Genomic DNA, 19,717 nt, shown 5'->3' with positions numbered 1-19,717 from the left:
GTTATCGCCACGGTAACAGTGTAGCGCTGATAAAAGGCGGTCTTAAAGGGTCATCTCGAACACACGAAGGGGAGGGAATCAGAGAGAGGGATAGAGGTAGAAATAGGTGGAGACCACGGGGAAGAGAGGAGTTGTAGACAGGGATGGAGAGGATAGAGGTAGAAATAGGTGGAGACCACGGGGAAGAGAGGAGTTGTAGACAGGGATGGAGAGGATAGAGGTAGAAATAGGTGGAGACCACGGGGAAGAGAGGAATTGTAGACAGGGATGGAGAGGATAGAGGTAGAAATAGGTGGAGACCACGGGGAAGAGAGGAGTTGTAGACAGGGATGGAGAGGATAGAGGTAGAAATAGGTGGAGACCACGGGGAAGAGAGGAGTTGTAGACAGGGATGGAGAGGATAGAGGTAGAAATAGGTGGAGACCACGGGGAAGAGAGGAGTTGTAGACAGGGATGGAGAGGATAGAGGGGCCTGTATCATCATCTTCTTTTGATCCTCCCCCTCTTCGCCACTTTGCTTTCTCTCTCTTTCTTACCCTTTATTTTTTCCATCTGTGATTTTGATATTCCAACAATTAATGTGATATGACAGGCAGTGGGATCAGGGGGCCAAGACAGAATAACAGAACAGGAGGAATATGTGCATATGTAATGTGTAAGTGTTTCTCTCTCGTCTCTCTCCCTTCAGGCCACAGTAAAGCAGTGCGGGATATCTGCTTCAACAACACTGGGACTCAGTACATGAGTGCAGCCTACGACCGCTACCTCAAACTCTGGGACACAGAGACAGGTCGGTCCAGCCGCGGTTGTGGTGACAAGGATAGAAATGCCACGAACGTTCCACAACGTTGCGCCCTTCTGAACGTAGTTCAGGCCTGGGGACTCACTGAACAGCACACTCGTGGTCGTGATATAAATGCCAGAAATAGAGCCATCATGATTACTTGCTCAGAGAATCATGTCAGTTGTTGTACCTTACTGAAGGTGGCCAGCGTTGTGGGACATTCAGATTGAAAGATGTTGGTTCTACCATAAGGACCATGGAGGGTCTCTGCTCCCCCAGGAGATGGAAATGTGTTGTGAATGTCAGTGGAGGCTGCTAAGGGGAGGACGGCTCATAAAGATGGCTGGAATGGAGTCAGTGGATAGCACATATGTGATGTGTTTGATACCATTTGATTGACTCCATTCCAGACATTATGAGCCATCCTCCCCTCAGCAGCCTCCACTTGTATATGTTGGTTCTACCACAAGGAGCAGGGAGGGTCTCTTCCCCCCCAGCAGGGGGCAGTACAGAAACAAATCCTCTACTTGTTGCTCTGCAGGACCACTGACTTGTCATAGCACCTTGTTTACTAGTCACTGAGCTGTAGGGTTAGGGCCCATTCCATTTACATGTAGTCAACTTGTATTGGCCTATTGTAATGAGGATTCTTGATATTGTCAATTGCATTGACAGAGTTGGATTCGACAAATCTGATTTGATTGACAGAATGGCACACCGGCAAGTTATGGCTGGCTGCAGGTGGTGGTCCTCCCACAGAGATTCTATTCATGAATATGTCATTCTATGGTTTCTGTACTATATTGAAGACATTGTGTGTTGCAGACAGTCAGTGTGGGTTGTTCTGAAACATGTAAACTCTCACTCCACAGGCCAGTGCATTTCCCGCTTCACAAACCGGAAGGTGCCGTACTGCGTCAAGTTCAACCCAGATGAGGACAAGCAGAACCTTTTCGTGGCCGGCATGTCTGATAAGAAGATCGTTCAGGTACTGTCATTACACACACACACACACACACTACATAGAGGCTGATCAATATGAGACAGGAGTGTATTTCATGCTCCGTGGGCTCCAGTGGAGCGTGTGAGAGACCGGAGAAACAGGACTAGAGCAAGTTATTCATCTTGGGAAATGTAGAGAGCGAGGACAGAGCAGAGAAAGACAGAGATCTGTGAAAGACAACAACCCACTGAGGCCAGTCCCTTCTCTGGAAAAGCAATTAAAAACTGCTCCTGGGATAAATGAATGAGTCTGTAAACGGGCAATCGTCTGCCCCCTAATTACATTGCATACATTACACTGTACATTTTGTTGTGTGTGTTCTAGTGTTTGTCTGTGACAGGAGTGTGTGTTGTGTAATTATTTTTCCCATAGCTAATCTACCTGTGTGTGTGTGTGTGTAACCTGTTTCAATTTGTATAAATGTACTTATTTTCTCTCTCTTTCTATCTCACCCCCCCTCTCTCTCAGTGGGACGCAAGGACAGGGGAGGTGGTTCAGGAGTATGACCGTCACCTGGGCGCGGTCAACACCATCACTTTCGTGGATGAGAACCGCCGTTTCGTCAGCACGTCAGATGACAAGTCCCTCCGCGTGTGGGAGTGGTGAGTGACTGCTGAGCTTTTTACCAGCACCCTACCACTGTGTTGGCCTGAATCAGCACAGTTATGAAATGAGGAGGATTCAATAACATTGTTGGTGAGTAGCATCAAGCATCACTCCTGGTATTATGCTTCATTTCCATATTATACTGTATCTCCGGCATGTACATTAGAGCCAACAGCTTGTCCTGACAGTCTTCTAGATACCTCTGCAAACGGAACTCATTGCCAAAGAGTGTTTAACAAGTGATGAAGTGCAAATGAGAGTGGTGGAGGAATGTATTTGGTTGACTGGGTTGGGGTGCTATGGGTGGGCAGGTCATGGGAAGTTTAAGTACCGTTAATTTTGATGTAAAGTCCTCTCGTCTTCTAGCTTGTCATTTCAGGGTCTTACCTACCAGCTCTTATTCCTCTGTCATATTTATTTATTTGCTTATGGTTTGTTTAGCTAGATTATTTTGTCAGGAAAAATAAGTATTTTCAATCACCAAGCCCGGCGAGAATGACTTGCAAATTAGCTTGGTTCCCAAGGCGATTAACAAATGCTGTTATTTACCTCGCTAACTTGATAAATATTTAAGACCCGGTGACTAAGGACAGAAGTTTCACAGGGTTTCTTAGAGGGAATGTTTTATTAGAAGAACACATATTAAATGAAATGCCCTCCTTTTCCCATCATTTGTGTTCCTTTCTGTAATATCCGGTTGGTGTGTGTTTAAGCAGTAGGATAGACTGGTAAGGAGTGGGTGCCAGGGATGCCAGCTGTGGCTTTAGTAGTGTAGTCTGGAGAGGGAGTGGGCTTGGTCGGTGTGAAGGGAGCATTATGCATTCTTGCTAGTATGCCTAATATGGCTATATGTGAGTGAAGGGGTTGAATGCACCGCCATCTGTTAGGTCTCTGTTGCAGTTTTTACAGTTTATTAGAGACACTGTACTTGTTAGCTTTTACGATAGAATGTGCTCGTTAGTGTTGTCACAATACCAGAATTTTTACTTAGTATCACGAGACTCGATACCAAAACGATCCCACATCAAAAACAAAGGCCTATTAGCCAAAGTCCCAGTTCCAGACATATAAACTCAGCTACTGCTCTGTTCACTGGATCCAGACATATAAACTCAGCTACTGCTCTGTTCACTGGATCCAGACATATACACTCAGCTACTGCTCTGTTCACTGGAACCAGACATATAAACTCAGCTACTGCTCTGTTCACTGGAACCAGACATATAAACTCAGCTACTGCTCTGTTCACTGGAACCAGACATATAAACTCAGCTACTGCTCTGTTCACTGGAACCAGACATATAAACTCAGCTACTGCTCTGTTCACTGGATCCAGACATATAAACTCAGCTACTGCTCTGTTCACTGGATCCAGACATATAAACTCAGCTACTGCTCTGTTCACTGGATCCAGACATATAAACTCAGCTACTGCTCTGTTCACTGGATCCAGACATATAAACTCAGCTACTGCTCTGTTCACTGGAACCAGACATATAAACTAAGCTATTGCTCTGTTCACTGGATCCAGACATATAAACTCAGCTACTGCTCTGTTCACTGGATCCAGACATATAAACTCAGCTACTGCTCTGTTCACTGGAACCAGACATATAAACTCAGCTACTGCTCTGTTCACTGGATCCAGACATATAAACTCAGCTACTGCTCTGTTCACTGGATCCAGACATATAAACTCAGCTACTGCTCTGTTCACTGGATCCAGACATATAAACTCAGCTATTGCTCTGTTCACTGGATCCAGACATATAAACTCAGCTACTGCTCTGTTGAATCGTTGGCCATCTTTTGAGTTCAATGTCATTACATTTAAAAATGTGTATTTACATGGTTTTTATAGACTGCCATGTATGCAATAATTAATCAATTATACTATCATACAAGCAACTTTACTTTGGTAAAAACAATCTAACTACAAAACAACAATGGTAATAATTTATTTGAATGGTGAATCTTTATGATAAACAAGATGTACAGTGCCTTGCGAAAGTATTCGGCCCCCTTGAACTTTGCGACCTTTTGCCACATTTCAGTCTTCAAACATAAAGATATAAAACTGTATTTTTTTGTGAAGAATCAACAACAAGTGGGACACAATCATGAAGTGGAACGACATTTATTGGATATTTCAAACTTTTTAAACAAATCAAAAACTGAAAAATCGGGCGTGCAAAATTATTCAGCCCGTTTACTTTCAGTGCAGCAAACTCTCTCCAGAAGTTCAGTGAGGATCTCTGAATGATCCAATGTTGACCTAAATGACTAATGATGATAAATACAATCCACCTGTGTGTAATCAAGTCTCCGTATAAATGCACCTGCACTGTGATAGTCTCAGAGGTCCGTTAAAAGCGCAGAGAGCATCATGAAGAACAAGGAACACACCAGGCAAGTCCGAGATACTGTTGTGAAGAAGTTTAAAGCCGGATTTGGATACAAAAAGATTTCCCAAGCTTTAAACATCCCAAGGAGCACTGTGCAAGCGATAATATTGAAATGGAAGGAGTATCAGACCACTGCAAATCTACCAAGACCTGACCGTCCCTCTAAACTTTCAGCTCATACAAGGAGAAGACTGATCAGAGATGCAGCCAAGAGGCCCATGATCACTCTGGATGAACTGCAGAGATCTACAGCTGAGGTGGGAGACTCTGTCCATAGGACAACAATCTGTCGTATAATGCACAAATCTGGGCTTTATGGAAGAGTGGCAAGAAGAAAGCCATTTCTTAAAGATATCCATAAAAAGTGTTGTTTAAAGTTTGCCACAAGCCACCTGGGAGACACAACAAACATGTGGAAGAAGGTGCTCTGGTCAGATGAAAACAAAATTGAACTTTTTGGCAACAATGCAAGACGTTATGTTTGGCGTAAAAGCAACACAGCTCATCACCCTGAACACACCATCCCCACTGTCAAACATGGTGGTGGCAGCATCATGGTTTGGGCCTGCTTTTCTTCAGCAGGGACAGGGAAGATGGTTAAAATTGATGGGAAGATGGATGGAGCCAAATACAGGACCATTCTGGAAGAAAACCTGATGGAGTCTGCAAAAGACCTGAGACTGGGACGGAGATTTGTCTTCCAACAAGACAATGATCCAAAACATAAAGCAAAATCTACAATGGAATGGTTCAAAAATAAACATATCCAGGTGTTAGAATGGCCAAGTCAAAGTCCAGACCTGAATCCAATTGAGAATCTGTGGAAAGAACTGAAAACTGCTGTTCACAAATGCTCTCCATCCTAACTCACTGAGCTCGAGCTGTTTTGCAAGGAGGAACGGGAAAAAATGTCAGTCTCTCGATGTGCAAAACTGATAGACATACCCCAAGCGACTTACAGCTGTAATCACAGCAAAAGGTGGCGCTACAAAGTATTAACTGAAGGGGGCTGAATAATTTTGCACGCCCAATTTTTCAGTTTTTGATTTGTTAAAAAAGTTTGAAATATCCAATAAATGTCGTTCCACTTCATGATTGTGTCCCACTTGTTGTTGATTCTTCTTAATTTGTTTTTGGTGGCGAGGGAGACAAAGTTAATTAATAAAGTTTTCGGTGACAATCAGCTTTGAAATCAGCATTTTTTACGTTATAGTTTGCATATGATCACAAACAAAGTACTAGGGTAGTGAATTGATGTTTGCTTCAGCTGTAAGCTGGCAAGGAAAGTTAGCCTACAATTAATGCTGGAAGCTACCCGTATTGTCTTGCATTGTAAAAGTGTTCAAGCCTGTCTGGACATTGTTTTGCAAACAGTAAGGAACCGTTTCAATATTTCTACATGCCATTATTCAAGTGTGTTAACCCTATCAGTCCCAAGCCCTCAGCAAAAATCGGCTTTTCATTTATCTGACTAATTTATCTGCATTTCCAGCCAGTATATTTAGCCTCACAATGAAGTAGTTTACCATGTTCTTGGCTGTGTGTTTTTGGCTGTGTGTGGCTGTGTGTGTTTTTGTTACTAGGCTCTGACCTAACATAATCATATGGTGTGCTTTCGCTGTAAAGCCTTTTGGAAATTGGACACGATGGATAGATTAACAAGAAGTTAAGCTTTAATTTGGTGTATTGCACTTGTGAATGTATGAAAGTTACATATTTCTCCCCAAAAATATTTTGAAAGTTAGCTGAACCCCTAGCCGTAAGAAGTTTAACCAATAATTTGTCATCAAAGTCAGTGCTGAGTGCCATTCTCTCTGTGCATGGTGAAAGTCAGTAGTTAACTTGTTCTCTGAACAACAGCGTTGTCCTTTCGGAAAAGCTGACCACGACTCCATTTTGTTGCTCCCTGCCTACAGACAGAAACTAAAACAAGAAGCTCCCGCGCTCAGTTCTGTTCAATGCTGGTCCGACCAGTCTGATTCCACACTTCAAGACTGCTTCGATCACGTGGACTGGGATATGTTCCGCATTACTTCCAACAACAACGCTGACGAATATGCTGATTCGGTGAGCGAGTTCATTAGAAAGTGCATTGACGATGTCGTTCCCATAGCAACGATTAAAACATTCCCAAACCAGAAACCGTGGATTGATGGCAGCATTCGCGTGAAACTGAAAGCGCGAACCACTGCTTTTAACCAGGGCAAGGTGACCGGAAACATGACCGAATACAAACAGTGTAGCTGTTCCCTCCGCAAGGCAATCAAACAAGCTAAGCGTCAGTATAGAGAAAAAGTAGAGTCACAATTCAACGGCTCAGACACAAGAGGTATGTGGCAGGGTCTACAGTCAATCACGGATTAAAAAAGGAAAACCAGCCCTGTCACGGACCAGGATGTCTTGCTCCCAGGCAGACTAACTTTTTTGCCCGCTTTGAGGACAATACAGTGCCACTGACACGGCCCGCAACCAAAACCTGCGGACTCTCCTTCACTGCAGCCGAGTAAAACATTTAAACGTGTTAACCCTCGCAAGGCTGCAGGCCCAGACGGCATCCCCAGCCGCGTCCTCAGAGCATGCGCAGACCAGCTGGCTGGTATGTTTACGGACATATTCAATCAATCCTTATCCCAGTCTGCTGTTCCCACATGCTTCAAGAGGCCCACCATTGTCCCTGTTCCCAAGAAAGCTAAGGTAACTGAGCTAAACGACTACCGCCCCGTAGCACTCACTTCCGTCATCATGAAGTGCTTTGAGAGACTAGTCAAGGACCATATCACCTCCACCTTACCTGACACCCTAGAACCACTCCAATTTGCTTACCGCCCAAATAGGTCCACAGACGATGCAATCTCAACCACACTGCCCTAACCCATCTGGACGAGGAATACCTATGTGAGAATACTGTTCATCGACTACAGCTCAGCATTTAACACCATAGTACCCTCCAAACTCGTTATCAAGCTCAAGACCCTGGGTCTCGACCCCGCCCTGTACAACTGGGTACTGGACTTCCTGACGGGCCGCCCCCAGGTGGTGAGGGTAGGTAACAACATCTCCACCCCGCTGATCCTCAACATTGGGGCCCCACAAGGGTGCGTTCTGAGCCTTCTCCTATACTCCCTGTTCACCCACGACTGCGTGGCCATGCACGCCTCCAACTCAATCATCAAGTTTGCGGATGACACTACAGTGGTAGGCTTGATTACCAACAATGACGAGATGGCCTACAGGGAGGAGGTGAGGGCCCTCGGAGTGTGGTGTCAGGAAAATAACCTCACGCAACGTCAACAAAACAAAGGAGATGATTGTGGACTTCAGGAAACAGCAGAGGGAGCACCCCCATATCCACATCGATGGGACAGTAGTGGAGAGGGTAGTAAGTTTTAAGTTCCTCGGCGTACACATCACGGACAAACTGAATTGGTCCACCCACACAGACAGACAGCGTCGTGAAGAAGGCGGAGCAGCGCCTCTTCAACCTCAGAAATCCGGCTTGTCACCAAAAGCACTCACAAACTTCTACAGATGCACAATCGAGAGCATCCTGTCGGGCTGTATCACCGCCTGGTACAGCAACTGCTCCGGCCACAAACGTAAGGCTCTCCAGAGGGTAGTGAGGTCTGCACAACGCATCACCGGGGGCAAACTACCTGCCCTCCAGGACACCTACACCACCCGATGTCACAGGAAGGCCATAAAGATCATCAAGGACAACAACCACCCGAGCCACTGCCTGTTCACCCCACTATCATCCAGAAGGCGAGGTCAGTACAGGTGCATCAAAGCAGGGACCGAGAGACTGAAAAACAGCTTCTATCTCAATGCCATCAGACTGTTAAACAGCCACCATTAACATTGAGTGTCCGCTGCCAACACACTGACACAACTCCAGCCACTTTAATAATGGGAATTGATGGGAATAGATGTAAAATATATCACTAGCCACTTTAAACAATGCTACTTAATATAATGTTTACATACCCTACATTACTCATCTCATATGTATATACTGTACTCTATCATCTACTGCATCTTTATGTAATACATGTATCACTAGCCACTAAACTATGCCACTTTGTTTACATACCCTACATTACTCATCTCATATGTATATACTGTACTCGATACCATCTACTGCATCTTGCCTTTGCCGTTCTGTACCATCACTCATTCATATATCTTTATATACATATTCTTTATCCCTTTACACTTGTGTGTATAAGGTAGTAGTTTTGGAATTGTTAGGTTAGATTACTCGTTGGTTATTACTGCATTGTCGGAACTAGAAGCACAAACATTTCGCTACACTCGCATTAACATCTGCTAACCGTGTGTATGTAACAAATCAATTTGATTTGATATTTGGTCAAATTAAATTCTCTCCATCGTTTTTACTAAGAACAGCAGCTAACTGATTGGGCGGCTCAGCAGAGATGGCTTTACTATTTTTAGGCAGTGGAATTACTTGAGCTTCCTTCCATGCCTGTGGACACACTCCTTTAGGCTTTGGTTAAATATATAGCAAATAGGGTTGGCAATACCGTCTGCTACCATTCTCAATAGTTTCCTATTAAGATTGTCTATAACTGGTGGGTTATCATTATTGATGGATAACAAAAGTTTTTCCATCTCTCCCAGTCTAATGACCAAATTCAAAACTGTGATCTCTTTCATTATTAGATATTTGATACAACAATATATGTTCACTGTTCAATGTTGTCATTTCACTGATCTTTCTTATCTCTTAGATATAGGACAGACACTTCAGAACAAACTTGCTTTAGATTTTTTTCATGCTTAACAGTTTCCCGTGTGTATCAAGAATGGTCCACCACCCAAAGAATATTCAGCCAACTTGACACAACTGTGGGAAGGAAGCATTGGCGTCAACATGGGCCAGCACCCCTGTGGAACGCTTTCGACACCTTGTAGAGTCATGCCCCGATGAATTGAGGCTGTTCTGGGATCAAAATGTAGGGGGGGGGGGTGCAACTCAATATTAGGAAGGTGTTCCTAATGGTCGTTATACTCAGTATATATTAATATGGACTGTTCTTAGCCCTTTCCCGGGTAGCTTATCGGAGACAGACGTAAAAAATATTGTTTATATCAGGCAGTGCGTGTCAGTTGGTTTATGTGTGTGATGTTGGTCTGAAGCTACTGACCTGGAATCTTGGCTCTTTCACTCCTCCCAGGCTTTTGGGAGGGAGGGTGGGCAAATGAGCTTGTCGTAACGTAGGCTTGTCATTGCGGAGGTAAACAATGCCCCCACGCTTTCATAGCTGGGATAAGTTCTTTCCACCTCTTGTACACAGCTTCAGCAAAGTCCTCGTTGAGGAAGGTGTTGGTTGCTCTCAAATTATTGGCTGTCTCCAGAACAGCCATCTTGTCCTTGAACCTTAAACGTAACTACTGTCAGCCTGGGTCTGCCACCTGGGCGGGTTACATGTTTTTCAGTCCTGTGAGCACGCTCCACTTCAATGATCCATCTGCAGCTTTTCGCTGATCATTTTTCTCACTTTCTCCTCAGACTCTGTCCAGGTCTCATGAGGAGACTCTGGTATGCCATCCACAATGTTATTCCTTCTGGATTATCCCTCTAGATCAGGGATAATCAACTAGATTTCTTGAGGGAATGACCAGGGGGACAGAAAATAATTACAAATAATTTGTAGACTGCACAGGAGGTTGGTGGCACCTTAATTCATTGGGGAGAACAGGCAGGCTCGTGGTAATGGCTGGAGCAGAACAGGTGCAATAGTATAAAATACATCAAACACATGGTTACCATGTGTCTGATGCCTTTTCGTTCGCTCTGTTCCAGCCATTTATTGTGATCCGTCCTCTCCTGAGCAGCCTCCACTGATAGATTCCAAATTGATCGCAAGAAACCCAAACAGATATAACGTTTGACTAAAACATCATCATTTCAAATCTTGCTTACATTTGTATATGACCACATATATATCTCTCCTTTATACGCAAGAATACTTTGGAACAGATTTCAAAAATTAAAATCACTTGGAGCTGATTTGCTGGTGTTTTTACAGTCTTATAGCCAACTATAAAAAAATATATATATAACAGTTGTTTTTTGCTCAGGGAACTTTGGGGACCAAATAAAATCATCCGTGGGCTGAATGGCCACCAGTTGGAACCTTGCGCTAGTCATTTTTCCCAGTCATCTGTAATAATGATTCACAGACAGTGCTGATGTCATCTCCCGTGGACTTAGTTTGTTGTCATCTTGCAGCACGTCTCTTTCAGGACATCCACCTCTCCCTGGGAGAACTGCAAACTGTTCTTTAGGTCTTGGACGATCTGATCAGAGGTCCATTCTTTTGTTTGTTGAGTCCACCAGTATTTTGACAAAGCTCTTTAAGCCATTGTAACAATAGCCTGTAGGCATCTTTTTGTTGATTCCAGCAAGCACAGCACATCGTGCCAATGAAAACAGCAACAAACAGCAGGGATTTAAACAGCCACAAGCCAGGGGCTATCTGCAGTCCCAGCCACAAGGGCTAAATGCATCGTGGGCTGTGTTCAAACTGTCAAGGAATTCTGGCTAGCATGATAGCTAGCAGTTAGGCAGGCTGCTTCGCCAAGCAGCAGCTCTTCAGACTTTTAGGGTTTGGCACTGTCCCAGCAACTTAGGCTAACTGTGTTGCGGGACCCAAATGAAACGAGTAGCTCTCCCTCGTTCCGTATTCGACATGCGTCGCTCTATGAAGCATGATTGTTTGCGTGAGTGGAGAGCTAACAATGCTGCCCAGACAGCTCTAGCAATGAATGAGTGATGGCCGAGATCCTTTTAACGTGTACATTTTGATATCCGCACTTGCTTCGCCCTTATGTTGGTGTTAGCAAGCAGTCTATATAGTGCTAGGTATCAACAGCCAATCCAGTTCGGCCTGGAAACTATAGTGAGCTTCGATTGGTCAATAGCAACTCGATGCCACGGTGTATGCGACAAAAGTTCAGCTTTCCCTGTTCACGCTCCCTTGTTTAATCTTCCCAACGTGCTCAATGGATTTCCAGTGGAAGTGACGCAGGGAAGGCATTTTGCTCTTGGGGCTATGAAGTGGCTGCACTGATAGGCAGCGTTGATCCTCTCTATCATGTGAGACACTTTTGAGAATGTTGAGTATTTGAGTGGATTGCACACTCATTAGGAGTCCTCCCAGGGGCTTTAGGAGTGTAATGTGGGAGCTGGAGGGGTTTGTTATGGTGGAGAGAAGACGCTGGGCCAACGAGAGGCTTTACTGCCCCCCCCCCCCTCCCCTCCCCCCTGTGACAGCTCAGATGGTAGGATTAAGGAGAGCTCAACCACCAATCTCAGCTGAATTAGGCAGAAATAAACATGGAGTCACATCACTGACACAAAGATGGAGAGGGAGGGTAAGCTGAGGGATTTGGATCTACAGACGGACTCCTTGTTAGTCACACACAAACACAGCACATACACTCCGTTGTGGCCCTTTTGTGCGCACACACATACAGAGTGAAGAGCTCTCTAGGTGGTTGGCTGTCAGCAGCTGAGGTATATTAGTTGGGGATGTGGAGACTGAGTGTATGGGCTGTGCTGGGCACGGTTTAGAATCAATACAATGTAACACACACACACACGAGAGAGTTAGTGCTAACCTTCCCCTGGTGGCTACAGTCTCTGCACCCCCTTATGGATCCATTTAGACAAGACACTGGTGAGGGGGTATGATAAAAACCAGGCACAATTTCATTAGTGCACACTGTAGCAAAACATTTTGCAATGGCAAATGACCAGTTCTCATTGGACAAATCCACATAGTCCCTTCCTATTTCAACCCGTTTTCCTACGTTTGATGCGTAAATTAATACGACCCAGGCCTGGTGAATTAGGACTGACTGGGACAGGTAAAGGTATTCAGAAACAACTGCTGTGGACATCAGGCAGGGCTTGCTCGGGGGGCCCTTTTGGTGTGTGTGTTTTAATCCTACGACTGTCTTCAGGTACAGTAGTTGACTCATGCTTCATGCATTGTAAGTTAGTTGTTTCCTGTAATTCACTCTGGTTTAGGGATGGAGGGTGTCCTTTTCCTTCTGACCCTGGTTAGGTATAAGTCTAGCTGGTGTTTATGGGATAGAGCTGTTAGCGCCGTGGCTCTAAACCAGTCCAGCTGTGTGCTATCTGAGAAAGGAAGAGAGGCGGGAGAGATGGCCTCAGTCCAGATAGATAGCCTCCCACTGAGAGCGAGGAGGATCAACTCTTACGCGGTCAACACACCCTCAACACAACATTATTCACAGTCATACACAATCTTCAGCCTGTCGCTGGTGTCTCTGTCACGGACACTCATCCCGTTAGATCTGCCAGCTGTTCACGACAGTGTGTGAGAAGACCATAGAGTTGGATGGCGCCATGAAGACCCTAGAACAAAATGCATGATTTACCTCCATTTCACTATCAAACTCAGAGAGGGCAGGGTTGAGAATGTAGGGAGAGGGGGAAAAGAACGCAGAAAGGGAGAGAGTGGATTTAATTGGATGCTCTTGGCACAGTGTTTAAGCAAACATGGTATGGAAATTGTGTAGATCAGTGACTTTAAAATCTAGTCAACTGTAACTAGGCCACTCAGGAACATTCAACGTTGTCTTGGTAAGCAACTCCAGTATATGTTTGGCCTTTTAGGTTGTTGTCCTGCTAAAAGGTGAATTCATCTCTCCTGTGTCTGGTGGAAAGTTAACTGAACCAGGTTTTTGCATGTACTCATCTCTGTTCTGTTTCTTTTCATCCCAAAAAAACTATGTTCAATTCTTACTTCTTACAATAGGGCCTTATTGCAAACTAAAATATTCCATGTTTTGGAATATTTTTATTCTGTACAGGCTTGCTTTTCACATTTGTCAATTAGGTTAGTATTGTGGAGTAACTACAATGTTGATCCATCCTCTGTTTTATCCTATCACAGCCATTAAACTCTAACTGTTTAAGGTCACCATTGGCCTCATGGTGAAATCCCTGAGCGGTTTCCTTCCTCTCCGGATACTGAGTTAGGAAGGACTCCTGTATTTTTGTAGTAACTGGGTGTATTGATACACCTTTCAAAGTGTAATTCATAACTTCAGCATGCTTAAAGGAATATTCAATGCCTACTTTTGTTTTACCCCTCTACAAATAGGTGCCCTTTTTGCGAGGCATTGGACAACCTTCCTGGTCTTTGTGGCTGAATCTGTGTTTGAAATTCAGTGTTTGCCTGCGGGGTCTTACAGACAATTGTATGTGTGGGGTACAGAGATGAGGTAGTCATTGAAAAACCATGTTTAACACTTATTGCACACAGTGTGTAAATTATTTATGTAACGTGTTAAGCACATTTTTACTCCTGAACTTATTTAGAAAATGGATGTCTAACAAAGGGCTTTAATACTTACAAGATATTCCATTTGTAATTCATTTGTAAACATTATTCCACTTTGACATTATGGGGTATTGTGTGTAGATCAGTGACAAAAATGTCTACATTTAACCCATTTGAAATTCAGGCTGTAACACAATGTGGAAAACGTCTGGGGGTGTGAATACTTTCTGAAGGCACTGTATCTGTAATGCCAACAGTGTCTGGATCTGAACTGTTTGGTCAACAGTATAGCTTTGATCCTCAGCTAGAATCACGTCTTTCCAAGCGCCAGCTGCATTGCGTGACTTTCAATGTTTCCAACGTGAGAGCATTAATGCTAGTTGTCAATACTGATGCCAGTAGTGTCATGGCTGACCTCTGGACTATTCTCGACTGTACCCTGACCGTACTCTAACCGTTTTGTGACCGTGCTGCGTTTGTTTTACAGGGACATTCCCGTGGACTTCAAATACATCGCAGAGCCCAGTATGCACTCTATGCCTGCTGTAACGCTTTCACCCAATGGTGAGTGGATACACACACACACACACACACACACACACACAGCTTTTTATTTGACCCATTCCCCTCCTTCATACCCTTCCCCTCCATCTCCCCCATTCTCTCTTCCCCAAATCTCCCTCTGAGCTGTGTTCATATATTTGTCCTGACATGAATTGTTTGTCATTAGTCTAAATAACAGATGAACTCTCAATGGGAGAGCAGCCCACTCCACTCTGTCCCCCACAGCAGCCCTAGCTGGGACTGCTGCGTATGGAGCCTTTCTTCGGCTCGACTCCTTATTTTCGCTCCAGTTTTACAAAAGAGAGCCCAGTTGTATTTATCCGTTTCTCATCCACCTACAGCGGTTGGCATTTTTAGATAATGGCATCCCTTTATGTGGGTTTGTTTGGGAGGCACTCGGAAAGGGAGGACACACATGCACACAAACAGTGGAGCGGGTGTACACGCAGTGGAGCACACACTGTTACTGAGTCCTAGTGTCTATGTAGAGAGATAGGGGGGTTGCTAGCTAACAGAACGTCTGTGAAGCTGACATCAAAGTTGCGTCCCAAATTGCACCCTATTGAGCAGGGCCCAAAGTAGTGCACTATATACAGAGAAAAGGGTGCCACTTGGGACCTAGCCCAAGTCAGCATTCGGTCATCAAAGTATTTTAATTCTTTCCAAAGTGATTGTCTTCATCTTTCTCTCTCAGGCGGTTACAGAGACGAGCTGCTAGTGTCTACTGGGGTGGTCCACTCCCACGGGCCTGAATAACACAGACCATAGTACCTACCTTTCCGTTCAGCTCAACCAACCTGTCTTGTTTCACACGCTCAATCTGTTTTACGATACATTTTTATAGTTTTATCCCGAGCCCCTTGATGCATTAGCTGCTTTTCACACTGTGAAAAAGGTTGATCAGAAAGGTGTTGTTTTGAAATAACTTGGTCCAGGCCCACTGCTCACTGGAGAAGTCCTGTACCTGCAGGGTCAACCCCTAACATCAGCATGCTCTAACTAAAACTCAGAACTCAAATGTTGTTGTATTTTCTCCCACTTTAGGTAAGTGGCTGGCCTGCCAGTCCATGGACAATCAGATCCTGATATTTGGAGCCCAGAACCGTTTCCGTCTGAACAAGAAGAAGATCTTCAAGGGCCACATGGTGGCTGGCTACGCCTGCCAGGTGGACTTCTCCCCAGACATGAGGTAAGACAAATCCATCCTATACAGTACAAACGGTAGCAAAATGGTTTGAAACAGAAACGAGGTGTTTTTTTTATTATTCATTTTAAAAAATTACCACAGAAACCATACATAGACAGAATGCAATAGATAGAAGCACACAAATTCCAACAAACATCAATGACATCACACCTGCTCAAACTCACGTTTCCACCACATCATACCTGTTACGTTTCTCACTCCAACATTCCCTCTCATTCTTCATACCTGTTACGTTTCTCACTCCAACATTCCCTCTCATTCTTCATACCTGTTACGTTTCTCACTCCAACATTCCCTCTCATTCTTCATACCTGTTACGTTTCTCACTCCAACATTCCCTCTCATTCTTCATACCTGTTACGTTTCTCACTCCAACATTCCCTCTCATTCTTCATACCTGTTACGTTTCTCACTCCAACATTCCCTCTCATTCTTCATACCTGTTACGTTTCTCACTCCAACATTCCCTCTCATTCTTCATACCTGTTATGTTTCTCACTCCAACATTCCCTCTCATTCTTCATACCTGTTACGTTTCTCACTCCAACATTCCCTCTCATTCTTCATACCTGTTACGTTTCTCACTCCAACATTCCCTCTCATTCTTCATACCTGTTACGTTTCCAGTGCATGTAACACTGTCATATGGCCTCATTGTGCTATTCTATTTCTCTCTGTAGCCCAAATTTGTTTAATATTTAAATAATAAATCATTGAAATAATAATGCCTTTGATTCATCCACTGTCTTAACGATGGAGGATCATTTGATTTCCAGTTTTTAAGTAGAAGTTCTTTCAAACTGATTGATGAGAAAAGTATGGCCCAACCCATTGGGTATTTCACTGTACCCTCATATGCCATGTCTTGAAATATGCAGATAGATCTTAAATTGTGAAACTTCTGACAGCCAACTTCCCTCAACATTGCTCTGATGTTAAAGAAGATTTCAAATATACATTCCATGATATGAAACTTAAGTTGCATGTATTTGAAAATATCTAAATTGGTCAATCGCTTTTTAATTCTGTGATGGAAATTATATTTTCTATTACCAAGTCAATTCTGTTTTCTATTACTTTAGTTTTCCATGTTGACCAATTTCTTGGTGAATTCGGAAAAGCTACCCATGGATCGTTCCATAGGGGTGTGTTTTGGGGGAGTGATATTTGTTCTTGTGGAATCCCTGAGATTTTCTTCCATATTATAGTGTTCTTAACTAGGAAGTTGTTAATGTTCTTAGCTTTATCCTTAGAAAATAGACACGTGAAAAGATTTTCGGGGTGAGCATGTGCATCTTCAATATGAACCCATTGTTCCTCTTTAGTGCATTTAACTATATGTCACGAGTAAAAGCCTTGGGTGGAGAATTGATACAATTCCAAGTCTGGAAGGTTAAAACCACCCTCATACTTAGAGACAAGTTTTATTTGCCCATACAAAGTCATTTATGAGTATTTTTTTAGAATGACTTCGGTGGGGTAATTGGTGTTACCGAGAATAAATGTAAAAACTTATGAGGCCTGCCATTCTGAAGAGGTTTATTCAGTGCTGTGAAAAAATATTTGCCCACATTCAAATTTTCTAGACTTTTGAATATTTTTGATACTGAATGTTATCAGATCTTCAACCAAAACCTAATATTAGATAAAGGGAACCCGAGTAAACAAATAACGCCACAATTACATATTTCATAAACAAAGTTATGCAACCCCCTAATGCCCCTGTGTGAAAAATGAATTGCCCTCTTACACCCAATAATTTGTTGTGCCACCTTTACCTGCTGTGACTCCAACCAAACACCTCCTGTAGTTGTTCATCAGTCTGTCACATCGCTGTGGAGGAATTTTGTCCCACTCTTCCATACAGAACTGCTTTAACTCAGACATTTGTGGGTTTTCAAGTTTGTTTCAAGTCCTGCCACAACATCTCAATTGGGATTAGGTCTGGACTTTGACTAGTTCATTCCAAAACTTCAAATGTTGCATTTTAGCCATTTTCATGTAGACTTGATTGTGTTTTGGATCATTGTCTTGCTGCATCACCCAGCTGTGGACTGATGGCCTGGCAAGTTGTCCAGGTCCTGAGGCAGCAAAGCATCCCAAAACCATCACACTACCACCACCATGCTTGATCGTTGGTATAAGGTTCTTACTGTGGAATGAAGTGTTTGGTTTTCGACAGGCATAATGGGACCCATGTTGAGAAAGGCGGTAAATAACTTTTCACAAAGCTGCAACTGAGATTTATGGGAAGATTGTTCCATTTAATTAGATCTGCTTTCATATTGTTGAGTAATGAGAAAGTTATGTTTATATATTCCGTTTTTTTGTTCTTTATTAAGCATCCTATGTAGAAAATATTTTTTGGGGGTCCACTTCAAATTATGGCTTTAGATCATGAGCTATTCTTTTTTACATTTTTCCTATTAACATTATTTCAGTTTTTCCACAAAGTTTATATCCTGAGATTTTAGAGTATTCAGAAAATGTTTTTAACAGGGGGGGATTGAGTTGGCACTTTAAATTACCAATATTGCAGTCAGAAAGTATTCATACCCCTTGACTTTTTCCACATTTTGTTGTGTTAAAGCCTGAATTTAAAATTGATACAATTTAGATTTTGTCACACACTACCTCATGTCAAAGTGGAATTATATTTTTTGAAATTTTACAAATTCATTAAAAATGAAAAGCTGACATGTCTTGAGTCAATAAGTATTCAACCCCTTTGTTATGGCAAGCCTATATAAGTGCGCAAGTAAAAATGTGCTTAACAAGTCACATGAGTTGCATGGACTCTATGTGCAATAATAGTGTTTAGCATGATTTTTTGAAGGACTCCCTCATCTCTGTACCCTACACGTACAATTTATCTGTTAGGTCCCTCAGTCAAGCAGTGAATTTCAACCACAAAGACCAGGGGGATGCCTCATAAAGAAGGGCACCTATTCGTAGATGGGTAAAAAATAAAAAAAATAGACATTGCATATCCCTTTGAGCATGGTGCCGTTATTACACTTTGAATTGTGTATCAATACACCTGTTACTGTAATTTAATTATACCAATATGTTTTCATTAATTGGAATTCCCTTAATCTATTTTATGAGAATTTGTAAGATTCTTGTTTGCATAAAATAGACGGAGACCAGTCTTTTCAATAATAGGTAACAGAATTTATTCTCGGAGCGCGCTGCCACGTTACCACAAGCAACAGTTTATATACAGTAACATGACCTCATTCCATTGCTTAACAGAATCTCCTCCTCTCGACCGGGACAAAGGGAACTTTAAAAGTTAATTCTAACCCCCCTAGCACATACACAGGACACACAACACAACTGAATTAACTTTTGACCCCTCAACATTATCGATCAACACTTAGCTGACAGTTCTAATTAACAGAACCTAGGAATGCACTCACTGTCTTATCTAAAACACCCCAGAGCTACGTTTCGTCGGTTCAACCATAGGTTAACTATCTGTTTACTTAATCCACAACCCATTTCTTTCTTCCTAGTTGGAATGGTGTTCATTAACTTTAATTACTCCTTGTCCGTGTCACACAATCCCTTCTTATGGACTCATATTCTTAATCAGATATAATAAAACAGAGTATAAGTTTACTTAGTTACAGTTCCATTTAAACTGATTTGTTCAGTCATTTAATCATAATTTTCCTAACACCCAAGACAAAGATACAAGCGTCCTTCCTAACTCAGTTGCCAGTGAGGAAAAAAGCCCAGGGACTTCACCATGAGGCGAATGACGACTTTTAAAATAGTTTGAGTTTAATGGCCGTGATAGGA

The 19,717-nt window shown here is 43.0% G+C and overlaps 1 protein-coding gene across 1 annotated transcript in view; it reads left to right on the top strand.

Moving 5' to 3' along the window:
• The window catches only part of cdc40 (cell division cycle 40 homolog (S. cerevisiae)), a 48,145-nt gene that overhangs the window by 24,935 nt on the left and 3,493 nt on the right, over positions 1-19,717 (top strand). Inside the window, exons 10-14 of the mRNA XM_021600723.3 lie at positions 689-790; positions 1,657-1,772; positions 2,256-2,389; positions 14,627-14,703; positions 15,748-15,892. Of these exons, the coding sequence (XP_021456398.1) occupies positions 689-790; positions 1,657-1,772; positions 2,256-2,389; positions 14,627-14,703; positions 15,748-15,892 (574 nt within the window). The remainder of the gene's footprint in view (positions 1-688; positions 791-1,656; positions 1,773-2,255; positions 2,390-14,626; positions 14,704-15,747; positions 15,893-19,717) is intronic.

The sequence above is a fragment of the Oncorhynchus mykiss genome, chromosome 4, assembly GCF_057628025.1.
Source record: "Oncorhynchus mykiss isolate SJ-2025 chromosome 4, ASM5762802v1, whole genome shotgun sequence".
Lineage (NCBI taxonomy): Eukaryota > Metazoa > Chordata > Actinopteri > Salmoniformes > Salmonidae > Oncorhynchus > Oncorhynchus mykiss.
This window is presented reverse-complemented; position numbering and strand designations above follow the sequence as displayed.